The sequence below is a fragment of the Ochotona princeps genome, chromosome X (genome assembly GCF_030435755.1).
Source record: "Ochotona princeps isolate mOchPri1 chromosome X, mOchPri1.hap1, whole genome shotgun sequence".
In the NCBI taxonomy this organism is placed as follows: domain Eukaryota; kingdom Metazoa; phylum Chordata; class Mammalia; order Lagomorpha; family Ochotonidae; genus Ochotona; species Ochotona princeps.
Window position 1 is genome coordinate 85,879,462 of NC_080865.1, and position 16,370 is coordinate 85,895,831.

Here is a 16,370-nt window from a genome sequence, read left to right on the forward strand (position 1 = left end):
ACCAACTCTACTCCTAGGTATATTTCCCATGAACATGAAATCATGTCAAAGCAAAAACCTCTACAGGGTTGTTCATGGCAGCCCTACTAATGAAAGCCAAAAGTTAGAAACAATCCTAATGTTCTTCAACCGAATAGATAAATAAAATGAGGCACACTTCTTACAACTCAGTAGTATGAATATTCAACTGAGAAAGGAATGATGTGCTGACACATGCTACGGCAGAGATGAACCTTGAAACGGCTATGTTAAGTCAAAGAGCAAAAGAATTCCACATGTGCGTTTTTTGTATGCCATTTTGAGCTGAAAGATATATAATAGAAAAATATAGAGATTAGAAAGGGATTTGCTTTTAGAAATGTTTGTGGGCGTTGCTGAAAGAGACAGCTACTGTAAGGTTTCTTCTTGGGTAAGGACAATATTCTAAAACTGATTTTTGTAACCAATCGCTCTCCCATGAATATATTAATTTCCATGTAACTATGCTTTAAGTAAGTGAGCTTCATGGAGTAAGACATAAGTATCAGTACCATTGTCAAAACTGGTGAAAGAGATGTAATTAGTAACTTTAAATGTAAATAGCCAGAGTGTGACAAAATCTTCAAACATATTTACAAATAAAAAGAATTTAAACTCTTTTATGTTTGACTAATTGATGGGAGGTCATTAGGGACTTTTCAACATGATTTTAATAATTATTCTGAATTAAAATATTTTGGTCATTTCTTGAATGAACCCATTTCAAAAAACTTCAAAAAATACAACAGGTTAAAACTGTGTGAAATGAATGTTAGTAAATTATATTTTATTAAAATTTCAATATGCTTCAAATGAGGAACCACAATTAATATAATCTTACATAATGGAAATTAAAGCTATTATTTTCCCGCATATAAAAGAACAAACCGAATGAAAAGGTTTTTGTTCACTACCAACATTATATGCTACCACAGTGACATGTGTATGTAAATAAAAAGCATATACATTCACAGAGGCCTATGTTTAGGATAACTTACTAACATCCAGTTTTTTTAAACAATTCAAAGAAAGAACAGTGTGAAAATTGCTTACACTGTTCAAAGCACATCTCGTATAATATGTTTATATCCAAACACTCATTTTTTAAAAGATTTATTTATTTTTATTAGACAGGTAGATATACAGAGAGGAGGAGAGACAGAGAGGAAGATCTTCCATCAGATGATTCACTCCCCAAGCAGACACAATGGCCAGAGCTGAGCCAATCCGAAGCCAGGAGCCAGGAATCTCTTCTGGGTCTCCCACATGGGTACAGGGTCCCAAGACTTTGAGCCGTCCTCGACTGCTTTCCCAGGCCACAAGCAGGGAGCTGGATGGGAAGCAGGGCTGCTGGGATCAGAACTGGCGCCCATATGGGATCTCGGCAATTCAAGGTGAGAACTTTAGCCACTAAGCTATCACGCAGCATCCTTTAGACACTCATTTTATGAGTGACAATGACAACCTAGAATTTATTCAGAATTAGTGAAAATAGTGTTAATGCATGTGAAAATGATATGGAAGGAATGTCTGAAGAAACTAAAGATATTTAGCCCAGTGTAGAAAACAGAGGAATATAGTTGTTGTCATTAAATAGTTGAGGATCGCCATGATGATAATGATTTATGTTTGGTTTTTTTGGAGACTTTCAGAGAAAAGACCTAGGATCAAAAAGTGGATGTTTCCCAGTATGCAGTGTATTTCTGCATAGCATAAGGAAAAATTATAACTTGTAGCAATTTTTAATAATGGCTAGTGTTTTAGCACAGTGGGGATTTGAAAACAGGGGCTATGAGCCTACACTTCAGGGATGTTGCCTCCATTGGAGAGTGGTTGTTCTAAAAGGTGGAAAACGTTTCTTAGATCTTTGGAATGAATCCCATGGGAAAGGAGTGTGAGGGCTGGGGTCTGATATTTTATTGTCTACTTTATGGCATTAATATGATGCCAAACTTTCAAAGCAGCAGTTTGAGAAGCATGACCCTGTTTATTATTGAATAGCTGGGATAGTCATATGTCAAAGCTTATTTCTTTTGAAGGTAAAAAATTTCTAAACAGAAATTAAAATTTCAGTCAATCTGAAAATTTCTAATAAAAAGTTATGAAACTACTCATCTGATAATATCAGTCTGACTCATGAAAAACAAGTTAATTCTATGATGAAGATTATATTAAAGGCCAGATGAGAATACAAGACACTATATGCTACATTCCAGTGCTAATTGTTCCTTTTTGTTAGTGGAGGGGAGCTTTAATTGGCGCCCTTAATCAATAGGAAATGGGTACGTTGTATAATATTCTGGAAGTCCTAATTTACTGTAAATTTTAACATATACTATCAACATTTTAAAAAGGCCTTTGGCATAACCAGCATTCTTCAAATTATTGTGAAACAACTAACTACTGGCAGATAAATTATTGAGAAGAAATTGTTACCAGAGAATTTAAAATTACCTTCCTTGTCTAAATTTGCAAAAGAAAGCAACTAAGGAACTGAAAATGAATCTTGAATACTAAAGTATTACTTATTCTCATGCTATTTGGATAAATTTGTTCTTTGTATTTCCCTACATGTGCTGTCTCACCATCATTAGAGCTCAAATCAAGGGAAAAATAACTTCTCCCAGTGTATGCAGAAAACTACTGGATTAACATCTAGTTCAAAAAAAAAAAAAAAGCAGTCTAAAATGAACTTAGCTTTGTTTCTTTGTGTATGTAATTATTTGATCACTTTAAATCACTATTTTTGTTTACACGTACTCCCTTGCACTAACTATGAATACAAGGCAGTTTTCAGGAGTCCTCTCTTCCACTTATGGCCAAAATGACCCACCTGCTCATATTTTTGAAACCCATTTATTCTATGCATATGCTGTGCCCGCTACCCCCGAGTTCTGCTCATTTCTATGTGTTTGCTAATGTAATAAGTAAATATATCAATGATTTCTGAGGCCAAGCATAATCTGCAAGAGAACGACCACTAGGCAGAATTTTTGACTCTGTGCTAAGTACATAAAAGACACAATTTTGCATAAGCAGATTGTGTTGACTTCACTCAAATCATTGTATGCCCTGTTCTACCTCCTACAGTCATTCCATTGACTGATCATTCTATGGCTCAGACCTTGTAGTATGAAGACTATCTCTTTGGAGACTTGTCCTTTACTGTGTTTAGTAGATTTGGTGAGAATATTTCCATGTTTATAAAAAGAAGTGCCATGGAGAATCTGAAACACCAAATACTTACTATGATTTTTTTTGCAAACTTATTCACTAAGATAAGTATTTCCCAAGAGTGTGAAAGGAATATTGGGCACCAAGCCTGTGACTGCATGATCTTTCCTTAAATTGGTTTTGGGCCACTGAATTAATGTAGCGACTGAAGCCAGGCACTTCCTCCAGAGTCATCAACAGTTCAAAAAGGGATGAATCTATCCCCAAAGCTGAGCTACTGAACAGTTGCAAGAGAAAATTCCTACCCAAGAGGATGAAGTAGAATGTGTCATTTTTTTGGATGATCTTTTATAGGGTGATCAAGAGGCTTTCATTTAGTGAATACATTTGCTCACTCGGTTTTGGAGAGTCGCCCTTCATTTATTCTTTCCCTTTGGAAGTACTTTCGAGTGCAAATTACTGCTATCAGAAGCCTTGAACTGAGAGGCTATTATTCTCCTTGCTCAGATTAAATTAATTTTGAACAGTTTAATGCAGCATGTCCGAGCTGCAAGTCCAAGTGGTGTCAAATCTATTTCTCTGCTTTTTTAAGCTGCACCTTCAAGGGCAGTATGATTCATGGCGAATGTGCTCTTCTAATGTCTTGCTAAGCGTTATTATTTTCTTTCATTTGCAAGTCATGAGGCTACAAATGTTAACCATTCTCCTCCTAACAGTGTATAAAGAATGCATGATTTAAGCTAGACTGATTTTCCAAAGGATGCTTATTACATTTACTTGCTTTACAAATGAAATTAAAAAAAATACTCTGGATCAAAGCAAGATGTTTAAAAAGCTAATGAAACATTAGAAATAGAACTGCTTTGAGAAACACTGCAACATCATCACTGTTGTGTTAAAAAGGAATTATCTTGATCTAGGCCTATGTAATAAAATAAAAGGATTTTAATGATTGGCCATATAGTTCTGTTTGTGCTTTCACAGAGTTGCAAGAAAAAAACAAAAAGGATAGAAATTTACTTATCTCCTCTTTTCCAATTTAGACAATCTACTGTTTTTCTAGTTATGTATCATTGAAACGTGGTAATGAAGTTTCCTCTGTTATTATAGAGCAAACAAATAACATCAATCGATTAATGACAGAGTAGAAGATGTACTTTCAGCAGTTAGAGGTCTCAAAAACCTATCAACCTTATGTCTATGTAAAGTATTTAAGCTATAGTCCAAGGCATTCTTTTCTACAGCTGTAATGCTCAGTGCTATGGATTAAGCAAATTAATGTTTTTAGAGGTCCTGCATGAAGATTGATGAAAATACTACACTGCAATTTTCCTTTGGAGTGGAGGGGAGGCAAAGATGAAAGGCAGGGTCCTCTCAAAAACTGGATAAGTGCGTTGCTCTTGTAATATTAAATTTGGCAGATGAAACAGACTTATTTAAGAACTTATTCACTAAACACAAAGGAATAATTATCGTACACAGTTCAAAGTACAAAGCAACAATTACATGTTTTTAATATGTAAAACATTTGAATCTTTCATATTTTATCAAAACATATATGTCTCTAAGTACTGTAGACTTATCTGAGGTTCCAGGACCACATCTCAAGGAAGACAACATAATGTTTAATGACATGCAGGAAAGGACAAAAAGCAGAAAACTGATAGAACAGGTAACAGGGAGAAAGAGAATAAAGGGCCAGTCATGCTAGAGAAGAACATGGAGAAATAAAGCTCAAATCTGTAAGACAGAGCCTGGGGGCGTGGCCTAGCGGCTAAAGTCCTCGCCTTGAACACACGGGGATCCCATATGGGCGCCGGTTCTAATCCCGGCAGCTCCACTTCCCATCCAGCTCCCTGCTTGTGGCCTGGGAAAGCAGTCGAGGACAGCCCAATGCATTGGGACACTGCACCCGCGTGGGAGACCAGGAAGGGGTTCCTGGCTTCAGATCGGCACAGCTCTGGCCATTGTGGTTGCTTGGGGAGTGAATCAACGGACCGAGATCTTCCTCTCTGTCTCTCCTCCTCTATGTATATCTGACTTTGTAATAAAAATAAATAAATCTTTAAAAAAAATTTGTAAGACATATATGAATGGAAGAAAAGTATAGGAAATAGATTTATTTACTAAATTATAGACTAATGGCACTCTTTTGAAGTTAGAACACAACAGCAGCATACTGGAAATTATTGTTTAAGTCCCAATTTTACCACATATCAGCTACATGCATCACTTAGTTTTCTCATTTCCAATCTGGTATTAGTCCAAATAATACCTACCCATATGTGTTTCAGGAGAATTAAATGATCAAGCATTTGTAAGGTGACATAGATAATATCCAACATATGGTACTTGTATGGTAACTATTATACACATCACCATTTTAAAAGAAAATATAACTGCATGCAAAGTCGTACTCAACACATAGAACATAATTACCCTACAATGGGGCTAGCACAATGGTTCAAGTGGCTAATCCTCTGCCTACAAGTGCTGGCATCCTATGTGGGTGCTGATTGGTGGTGCAGCTGCTTCATTTCCGACCCAGTTCCCTATTTATGGCCTGGGAAAGCAGCAGAGCATCACCTAAAGCCTGGGAGCCTTGCACCCATGGGAGAGATCCAGAGTAGACTTCTGGTTCCTGGTTCCAATTGTGCCAGCTCCTGCTGTTCCGGCCACTTGGGGAACGAAAAAGCAGATGAAAGATCTTGCTCTCTGAATTTTTTTCTCTCTGAATATGTGCCTTTCCAATAAAAAGTATATCTTTTTTAAAAATTAAAGAATTATTCTACAATATGGTATAAAAAATAAAAGAAGATACATTTCTCTCTAGAAAGTTTGAAAATCACTCCCTGGAGAAAGGACAGAATCTTCAAAAAATGGTGTTGGGAAGACTGGATCACTGCATGCAGAAAAGTATGAAGCACTATCTCACGCTCTGTACAAATCTACTTAATGGAGCCCGGAACAATGGCTCAGTGGCTAAATCCTCACCTTCCACACACCAGGATCCTATTTAAGCACCGATTTGTATCCCGGCTGTCCCACTTCCCAGTCAGCTCCCTACTTGTGACCTGTTCCACTTCCCAGTCAGCCCCCTACTTGTGACCTGGGAAAGGAGTAGAGGATGGCCTTTGGACCCTGCACCCACGTGGGAGACCTGGAAGAAGTTCCTGGTTCCTGACTTCAGATCAGCTCAGCTCCAGCCATTGAGGCCACTTGAGGAGTAAACTTGAGGATGGAAGATCTTCCTCTTTATATCTTTTTTTTTTTTTTGCTGTAAATCTGCGTTTCCGGTATAAATACATAACTCTAAAGATATCTACTCAGTGAATCAGGGATTTAAACCTAAGATCTGAAACCATGAAACTATTTGCCGAAGACATAAGGATGCCACTGCGAGACACAGCGAGGGGTAAAAGATTTTGGATAAGACCCCAGAAAGACAGGCAACAAAGGCAAAAGTAGACAAATGAGATATGAAGCTCAGACGCCTCTGCACATTCAAAGAAGCACTCAACAGAGACAACCTGGGGTCAGCACAATGGTTCAACTGGCGTCCTATTTGGGCAGCAGTTCTTATTCAGAATGTTCTGCTTCCCATCCAGCTCCAAGCTTGCAGCCTGGGAAAAGTGGAGGGGTGCCCAAGTCTTTGAGACCCTGAACTTATGTGGGAAAGCCATGTGGCCCAGGTCTTTGGGACCCTGTACCCATGTGGGATATCTGAAAGAAGCTCTTGGTCCATCTTTGTCTCTGCCTCTGTAAATATGCTTTTCCATTGAAAATAAATAGATGTTAAAAAGAGGCAATCAACAAAGTGGGAGAAAATATTTATCAATTTTACCTCTAATGAATAATTAATATCCAGGATATACAAGGAGGTCAGGAAACAACAGAACAAGCAGTTCAGTTAAGAAATAGGGAAAGAACATTAATAGGTGTTTTTCAAAGGACAGAGCACAAATGACATCAGAAACATGAGAAGATGTTTAGCCTCCCATGAGGAAAGTGCAAATAAAAACCACAATGAGGTTTGACCTCAACCCAGTGAGAATCCTATTATCCAAAAATTGAAAAACAGTAAGTTCTGGTAAAGATGTGGGGAAAATATATTTTAATGCACTGTTGGTGGGAATGTAAACTAGTATAATCATTATGAAGGACAACTTGGAGATTCCTCAGAGATATGAAAATAGATTTACTATTTGACTCAGACATTACACTTCTGGGGATTTTATCAAAGGAAATGAAAGCAGCATATCAAATAATTTTTTGTACTCTCATGTTTACACCAGCTTAATTTGCATTAGCTAAGACATGAAATTGACACAGATGCCAATCAATTGGCAACTGATAAAGAAATTGTGCTATGCAAACACGATGAAATACTATTAAGCCAAAAAAGAGTGAAATCATGTCTTTTGCAATAAAATAGATGCAATAAATCATGATACTTAGTGAAATAAGTCAAGATACTTAGTGAAAAAATCCAGTCTCAAAAAGGAAAATATCATAGATCCTCCTTGATTTGTGGTAACTAATTTGTAGAATGCCAAAAGATGTAATGTCTATGAATGAAATTGATGTGTTGAGATTTGTTTATTGTTTATAGCCTTTGTCTATACTATTGAAAATTTTTTTCTACCTACTACTTATTGAATTCTTTATTTAGTGGAAGGTTAAGATTGTGATTATAAAGAAAGTTGAAAGTATGCTATTGTAAAAAAATTAAAGAAAAATGAGGAAACGATGAGGATGGAAAGTAGAAGGGAGGGAGGAAATATAGGAAAATATAGGATAGGAAGAATCATCACGTTTCTAAAACTACACATAATATATGAAATTTGCTGCCTCCATGTAAATAAAAAACTGGAAGAAATTTACAAAATAGATTTTCAAGTCAAAGAGGCTTAAACTAGTCCCTGACTTGTGATATTGGTGACAAGGAAACTAGCTTTTCTGCCAGTCTGTATCTAGGTTCTGCAGAACATTATGCAGCTTAATGGAAGTTCCTTATAACATGATGTAAATTAAACTATTCTAGGAATAGGCAGATTTGGATTTCTTTTTTTTTTTGATTGACTTTGACATTAGACAGTTAAAATTTTGGGAATTTAGTTCACATTTTCAGTTTATCAGATTCATTCCTTCCTCATGGAGTGCTGCTAAGATTAAATCAAATAAATAACTGTGAAATATCTGTGTAGATGATGAAGTCCTTTGCAAATACAAGATATAAAATATACTTCTGCCTAGAATAATCTCTTATTGGATAGTGTAATTCTTTGTAGTATAAATTCTACTTCTTTTAACAGTTCATTTTTAAAATTACACATATTTATGTTGTATAATATGTGTGTATATATATATATAATGTACAATGATCAGCTCCTGATAATGTGAATATGTATCACTCATCTATTTCTTATTTACCCAACCCACAAGAACATTTTGAAGTCCTTATCTTATACTTCTTTGTCAAACTTTGTCAAACCTGTTCACTTATCATTTGTTGAAACTCTATTGTCATCTGTTCCCAGACACTGTATTTTTGCTGTTTCCTGTCCTTTCTATCTTGAATTCTTTCTCAATCTGCTTCCATATTGTCACTAGCTCCACTCACTGTCTGAATAGTCTGATACTATTTTATCATTTTTAGAAAATATTTATTTTTATTGTGAATGCAGATTAACAGAGAGAAAGTGTGACAGAAAGATCTTTCATTGCCTATTTCATTCTTAAAATGGGTATAACAGCCAGAGCCAAGGCAATCTGAAGCCAGGATCCAGGAACTTCTTTCAGCTCACCCACACAGATTCAAGGTCTCAAGGCTTTGGCCCATCCTCTACTGCTTTCCAGGCCAAAATCAGGGAGCTGAATGGGAAGCAGAGCAGCCAGGACAAGAAGTGGTACCCATATGGAATGTCAACATTTGCTGCAGAGGATTAGCCATTGGAGCCATCACACTGGTTCCAACTATTATCTTGTACTTTATTCTGACGTGATAGCAAATCATTTCTACTAACATGAATTTCTCAGGGTCCTTCAGAGAAACAGAATGAGATTTGTATGTATTGGGAACAAAATTTGTCATTGCTGACTTGTGTAATTGTTGAGGCTCACATGTCCAAAACTGCATGAACAACTGGTAGTCTGGAGACCTAGGGAATCTAGTGCCACAATTCCTGTATAAAGGATGTATTTTATAGAACCAGTAAAATCTGATGTTGCAGATGATGTCTAAATGCAATCAACTGGATTATTCTATCTTGCCAAAGGATGTTGATCTTTATGGCCCATTTGAACTTCAAACAATTAAATGTGGCCCATTCACACAACGAAGAGTAATTGGATTTACTAAAAATCTACCACATGAACTCTTCATCTCACCCAAACACATCCTCACAGGGATACCCAGAATAATATTTGACCAAATCTGCACATCCTGCGTCATGGTTGAGTTACTTCATAAAATTAACTATAATTGAACAACATCCGAACTGGTTGGAGGCAGTTTGAACCTCATCTGCTCACCCAACACTCAGAAATCCAGTTACTGATATTGGAGTAATGGGAGAGAGTTAATACTGAAAAGTACAAAGCAAGAATCTATTGCTTAATTCCCAGAATACCAGAGGAGTTAGGGGTGAAGTTTCTTATAGACTGAAATGGGGGCTGAAAGGTATTTGATCAGCTCATGCCCAAGCTCCTGATTGATCAATGGTATTTTTGACCTTCCTCTGATTGGTTTGTGATTCCTTGCTCTTTAGGGAATTTATGATGACCAAATGGGCTCCAGTTGGTCTGGGAGTTACATACAGGTGGAAGTTACATTCTTCCAAATCTGGAATTTCCTACCCAAATCACTCCAGGATAATGCTGGTTATTATCTAGGCTCTTATCTATTGGAGAAGCAAATGACTACTTTGGTCTAGTGATGAAAACCTTCTAAGACCAGTTGGATCACTTTGTTAGGTCAGTGGAGTTCTTTGGTTATGATATTTATCTCCTAAACTATTAATCATAATTGTTAAATAAAATCTAGTCCTACCATTTCATAACTTCAAATCATTCAACCCTCCTCATTTTATAGGAGGAAGTGTATAAAAATTTTAATCTTCTACACAAGAATTTTGTGATCTGAACTAAGTTGAATGACTGTTACTCCTTAACCAATTATAGCTTTATCCTCATCATCTGTCCAAACTAGGACTAACTTTTGTGAAGATGTCTACTAATAAGTTTGTCCCCAATTCCTAAAACCACTTAGTTCAAATCAAGCCTCTGCTTTCTTACCACTTTCACAAGATTACCCAGCCAAAGTACATGCCCTATAATGTTTTCCTTACATCTTCTGACCAAGAAAACTACAATAAGAAACACAACTTGTTCATTTATAAATATGTTTTGGGTGGCCTTTGTTGCAGGCCATTTACAGCACAGGAAACTTATGATCGATTCAGCTGGATCAACCCAACACCCAAAACTCCACTCTATTCTCTCATAGAGGTGGCGGGCCATTCTCCACCGCCTTCCCAGGCACATTTGCAGGGAGCTGAAACTGAAGTGGAGACAGCTAGCATTCTGATACCAAATGCCACTGTTGGAAGTATCAGCTTAATGTACTATACCACAACTCATTATGTCCAATTGAAGCCCCAAAATATTTACTTAGTAGCAGAAGTTTTTAAAATTTGTGTATAGTTTTTTTTTCATAATACACATTTCCTTGAATTTTTTGAAGTACTCATATTACTGAGATCAAAATTTTATTTCTCATTCGAATTTACTAGCAGGATATTTAATTTTGGATAAAATCTTTTGTGAAGTGAGCAGCCATTGATTGATCAGTCTCATAAATTCATACTTACATTTATTAAATTTGGTTGAAGTGAGGCCATATCTCTATCTGAAATTCAGTTTGATGAATGACTGGCAAAGAACATCTTCAAAACTTTGTAATTTTCTTGCAGACTCACTGCAATGATATTATTTTATGAGGAAAACAGAATGGCTCAATGAAAGGGTGATATGTGTGTCTTTCCACTAAGAAAGACACAAATCAAACATGGGACAAGTCAAAATAAAATGAATCTAGTGATTTGCGATGCAACTAGAGCTATTTTTCCAGATAAGAGAATGTAAGTGAAAAATTCATGCAAAGGAATTAAGCATTTATGTGTGCCGCACATGTCTATGCTTTTATTCTAAATCAGTGTATGACTTTTTGATTTTCTGCTAAATCAAATATTGCTAGATTGCAATGTTTTTATATGTTGGCCAGAATGTTTTGTGAGTTCTTAGTTTACAAATTATTGGTGCAATTAGTGTACTCTGTATGAGTTAATCCATTCTGATAAGAATGAGTACATATTTATTTTATGTATGCATACATTCTCATATTAGCACACCAGATAAATTTTAAGGGGAATATTTCTGAAAAAAATGATCAATAGTATTTATTATTGTACCAAGGTCCCATGACAGCCAAACTAACCCTAGTAAAAAAGTCACAAATAATTATATACCAAATTGATCGTTTAATCATGGTTCCAGTGGTCCCTGTGGGTATAAATCAGCCTGGGCTATCATAAGAAAGTGCAACTCTCCACAGTTGGATAAAATTTAAAAAGGAAAATTTAAACACTGAAATATGAAGTAACTATAAAAATGATCATCTTAATCATTTTAAACATGTTCCTTAATAGATGTCCACTGATATGACATGCAGGTGTTTTAGGTATGTCCCCCTAGAGTTCGTGTGTAGAAAGCTTGGTAACCAGTATAGCAATGTGAAGAGTTTCTGGAACCTTGAAGATGTGGAGTATAGTGGGAAGCCATTTAATCATTGGGAATATGTCTTCAGAAGCAGTTGGCATGGCTCTCATGAGGCCTCTGGTTTCCTGTCTCACTGGGATCTCTTGCTCACACATGGGCTCTTGTCATGATGTCATCACTCATGGTGAGATAGCTCAGGGAGCCTACACTAGAGCTGGTATTATGTGGTTTTGGCTTTCAGTTAAGTAACACTTTTTATGCTTTAAAAATTGTATCAATTTATTAAATTTGTTTTGAAAGAGGCAGAGAGAAAGAGAGAGAGACTTGTTGGTCTTCAATTTGTTGTTTTATTCATCAAATGACAGCAACGCTAAGGGCTAGGCCAGAACAAAGTGAGAAGTCCAGTACTCAGTCTGGGTCTTTGGGCTTCCAGTTATTAGTCAGAAACGAATCAGAAGTGGCGCCAGTACTCAAAACCAGGGTCTTGATGTGGGATGCAGACATTATAGGCAGTGTCTAAGCAATTCCACCAAATAGCAGTCCTTTTACCCCATCCCCATTGTAAAAAATATATTTATTATTTTTTGAAAGATTTACAGGACAGACAGATCTTCTATCCACTGGTTCACTCCTCAAGTGGCCAAAATGGCCAGAACTGAGCTAATACGAAGCCAGGAGCAACAAGCTTCTTCCAGGTCTCCCACGCGGGTGCAGGGTCCCAAGGTTCAGAGCTGTCCTCAACTGCTTTCCCAGGACACACAGGGAGCTGGATGGGAAGCAGAGCAGCTGGGACATGAACCGGGGCCCGTATGGGGTCCAGGCGCTTGTAAGGTAATGACTTTAGCCACTAGGCTGCTTTGCTAGACCTGCAGTCCTCACTTTTAACTACACTTCCAGTTTTAGGCATTTCATTACAGAAACAGGAAAAAGGCTAAGATATCCACATTGATATGTCCAGTCCTAGATTTCTAGTTTTTTTAATATTGCAAAATTGGGCATCTCTATACACAAAGCGACAACTCCCCATGTCCCTACTTTATTGTCTCAGATGGCCACTCTTCTATTTTATTCTTCTATCAATTTAACAACTTAAATGCATTATATATTAAAAGTCATACAGTATCTGACTTCATGTCAATACTTCATTTAACACAGTGTCATAAACTCATCCACGTTGCAGCATTAGCGGGATTTTTTAAAGTCCATGCAGCACGTTTTCTTTTCTTTGTTTTTTTTTTTAAAGATTTCTTTTTTTTTTTTTATTACAAAGTCAGATATATAGAGAGGAGAGGCAGAGAGGCGAGGAGATTCACTCCCCAAGTGAGCCGCAACGGGCCGGTGCGCGCTGATCTGATGCCGGGAACCTGGAACCTCTTCCGGGTCTCCCACGCGGGTGCAGGGTCCCAATGCATTGGGCCGTCCTCTACTGCTTTCCCAGGCCACAAGCAGGGAGCTGAATGGGAAGTGGAGCTGCCGGGATTAGAACCGGCGCCCATCTGGCATCCCGGTGTGTTCAAGGCGAGGACTTTAGCCGCTAGGCCATGCCGCCGGGCCCCAGGTTTTATTTTCTTGAACTTTTTGAAGACGCTTTGTTGGTGGTAATAAATAACAACAACAATGTTATGACTGAAACAGAATCCCCACAACATAAAAGCAGAATTCAGCCTTCTATATGTCTGCATTAGCACAAGGTGTTCTTGTATGCCCTATGAAAAGGCATTCACAGACTTAAGGGCATGATTCAACTGGCCTTTCAAGGTTTTGATCACTTGATTCAAGATGTCTTTGGCTTCTGCCAACAGATAATGTCCCGGAGGGCCAGTGTTGGCCTTAGGGGATTCCAGGTCTGGATAAAATGTAATTGCCGCATTCAGGTAACTCCTAGGTGGGCCTGTAGTACACCTGGTCATCATAAATTTCTTAAAGAGTACTGCATCATTGAACAATGAAAAGAAGTTACGAGCTACACTGACAAGCACTTCAAAGCCAATAGGAATTTCTATCTTTATGTTTGCAACTTCTTTCTATAGGAATCTGGTAGGAAGAAACAACTTATGATTATAGAATCAATTTACCTAGAATCTGTATACTATATAACATTAAGGCTGATAAAAAGGTGTTTATGAATATATAGAGCCTCCTATTTTATTTATTCTTCAGGTATTATATTTTTAACAGTTTTTACATTGCTAAGTACATGTATTCATTTTCTAAATCTTTCCTATGTCTCAATAATGATCATTGCTTTATCATTGGTGTTGTCTACTCAAGTCATATAGACAAGAAATGATGACTTAAGGCAATTGATAGTGGAATTTAGCAAATAGCAGTTGATATTTGAAGTCAAATGTGTCACTTTTTCAATATGAAATTATAGTTAAGTGGAGAAGGCTGTGACTCACATGATGATGGATTAGAGTTGAAGATTTCAGTATGGACACGTTTGGCTTAACATAGGCCTGTCTACTGCTCTCTGCATTTGTGGATTAACATGTATATTTGTTTGCAGTAGCAACTGAGAGGGCTGGCCATCAAGTCAGTGACTGTCACTGACAAGACAGCCAGTAGGAATAAGCAACCTTAACCCCCATATTTGGTTTAGTTTTAAGTTTCTTTACTTATTCTAAAGGTAGAGAGAGAGAGAGAGAGAGAGAGAGAGAGAGAGAGAGAACCCACCCAATGGCTCATTATCTTCATACCTGTATTAATAAAGACAGGGTTAGAATCAGAAACCAGTAACTCCACCAAAGCCTCCCAAGTGGGTGGCAGGGCTGGAGGCACTTAACTTATCACCTGCTGCGTCCCAGAACGCACATCAGCGCTTCAACACTAACATTATGAAACACAGACATTCCAAGCTATGATCTCATCAGCTGGCAGCAAATGCTGCTCAAACCATGATTTCTAAGACTTTTCTCCAACAGAAAGACTTGGATTCATTGGAGAAATGGCTGACTCTAGGACTTAGGTTGGAAATACAGAAGATATTCCTAGGGGACTTGTAGTTCTACAAAATAATGAAGGTTCACAAAGAAAAAAGATCATATGTCAAATGGACACAAGAGCCAACAGAAAAAATTTCAGTGATCAAAACTAGAATAATTAGAATAACAATAAGAAAAACAAAGTAAATAATGAATTAGAGCCTAAATTGTAAAATAAGCACCTAAGAGTGAATAGTGATAAAATTAATAATTAACAAATCAATGGGAGAGAATAGACTTGGTATAATTAAAAATAATTTATGTAAATATTTTACACTTAAAGAAATTTGGTATAACTTTTCAGTTCATACCTGTAGACTTGCTTCCAATGAATACAGGATTGAAAGCAGAAGGGTAACTGATAAACACCACTTCAGTTGTGTGACCAAGATAAATAGTGATCGTAGTAAACCATGTGTCTTTACCATCATAAAATGAGAATGAGAATTTACCTGTGTTCTCCTCACTCAAAACTATAGCCCAAAGAATACGAAAAAAATGAGGAAACATCAGAAAATCTCAAGTGAGAGACAGTCTACAAAGTACCTGAACAGCTATCTTTGAAGCTGTCAATGTCATCATAAATAAGGAAACTCTAAAAACTGTCATAATCTGTAAGAACTTAAAGAGACATGATAAGCAAGTGCAATGTAATAGCCATCCTGGGATTGTAGAACACACACACACACACACACACACACACACACACACACACACACACACTGATATGGAAAAAAAAGTTTAATAAAATTGCTACCTTAGATAATTCTGAACAAATATTAATCCTTGCCAAAATGAGTACATTATGCTGATATACAGGTTAACAAATATAGAAAACAGGTTGTGGAGTTTCTGAGAACTATACTGTCTATAATTTTTTGAAAATATAAAGTGATTTATTAATACCAATTCACTTAGAAGCAATTCAGAAGCTATTTATGAAGACAGATAGGCGACATGAATGACACTACATTAAAACAAGAAAGATAAAAATAAAAATTTGAGCTGCAAAATACACTGAATTTGGTAAATTGCACTTAAACACGCCACACCAGAAAACAGATATAAACTTGCAAAAGGAAATCAGAGAACAAAATGTAGTTTTAAGAGTATGTACTACTAGTACGTTTTGTGGTAACTTCAAGTGATTTAATGCGAGTGTATTAGAATTCTCTAAAATGGAGGAAGAAATAAGGAATATTTTGTAGAAGATAGCTTAATATTTTCTGAATTTGATGAAAATTATAAACTCAAAAACCCGACAAATACAAGGAATGTGAAGCACATTAAAGCAAGAAGATAAACCCACTAGTAGATGTTGAAATCAGTTATCTGAAAGCAGTGATTAACAGATCTTCAAAGCTACTAACATGGGGAAAAACATGCTTTAAGTAAAAGAACCAATATAGAGATGAC

At 36.7% G+C, this 16,370-nt stretch overlaps 1 protein-coding gene across 1 annotated transcript in view; it reads right to left on the reverse strand.

The window, feature by feature from the left end:
* LOC101519282 (zinc finger protein 42 homolog) overlaps positions 1–16,370 on the reverse strand; it is a 41,936-nt gene that overhangs the window by 11,445 nt on the left and 14,121 nt on the right. Inside the window, 2 exon segments of the mRNA XM_058659165.1 lie at positions 13,740–13,900; positions 15,266–15,427. Coding sequence (XP_058515148.1) covers positions 13,740–13,900; positions 15,266–15,427 — 323 coding nt within the window.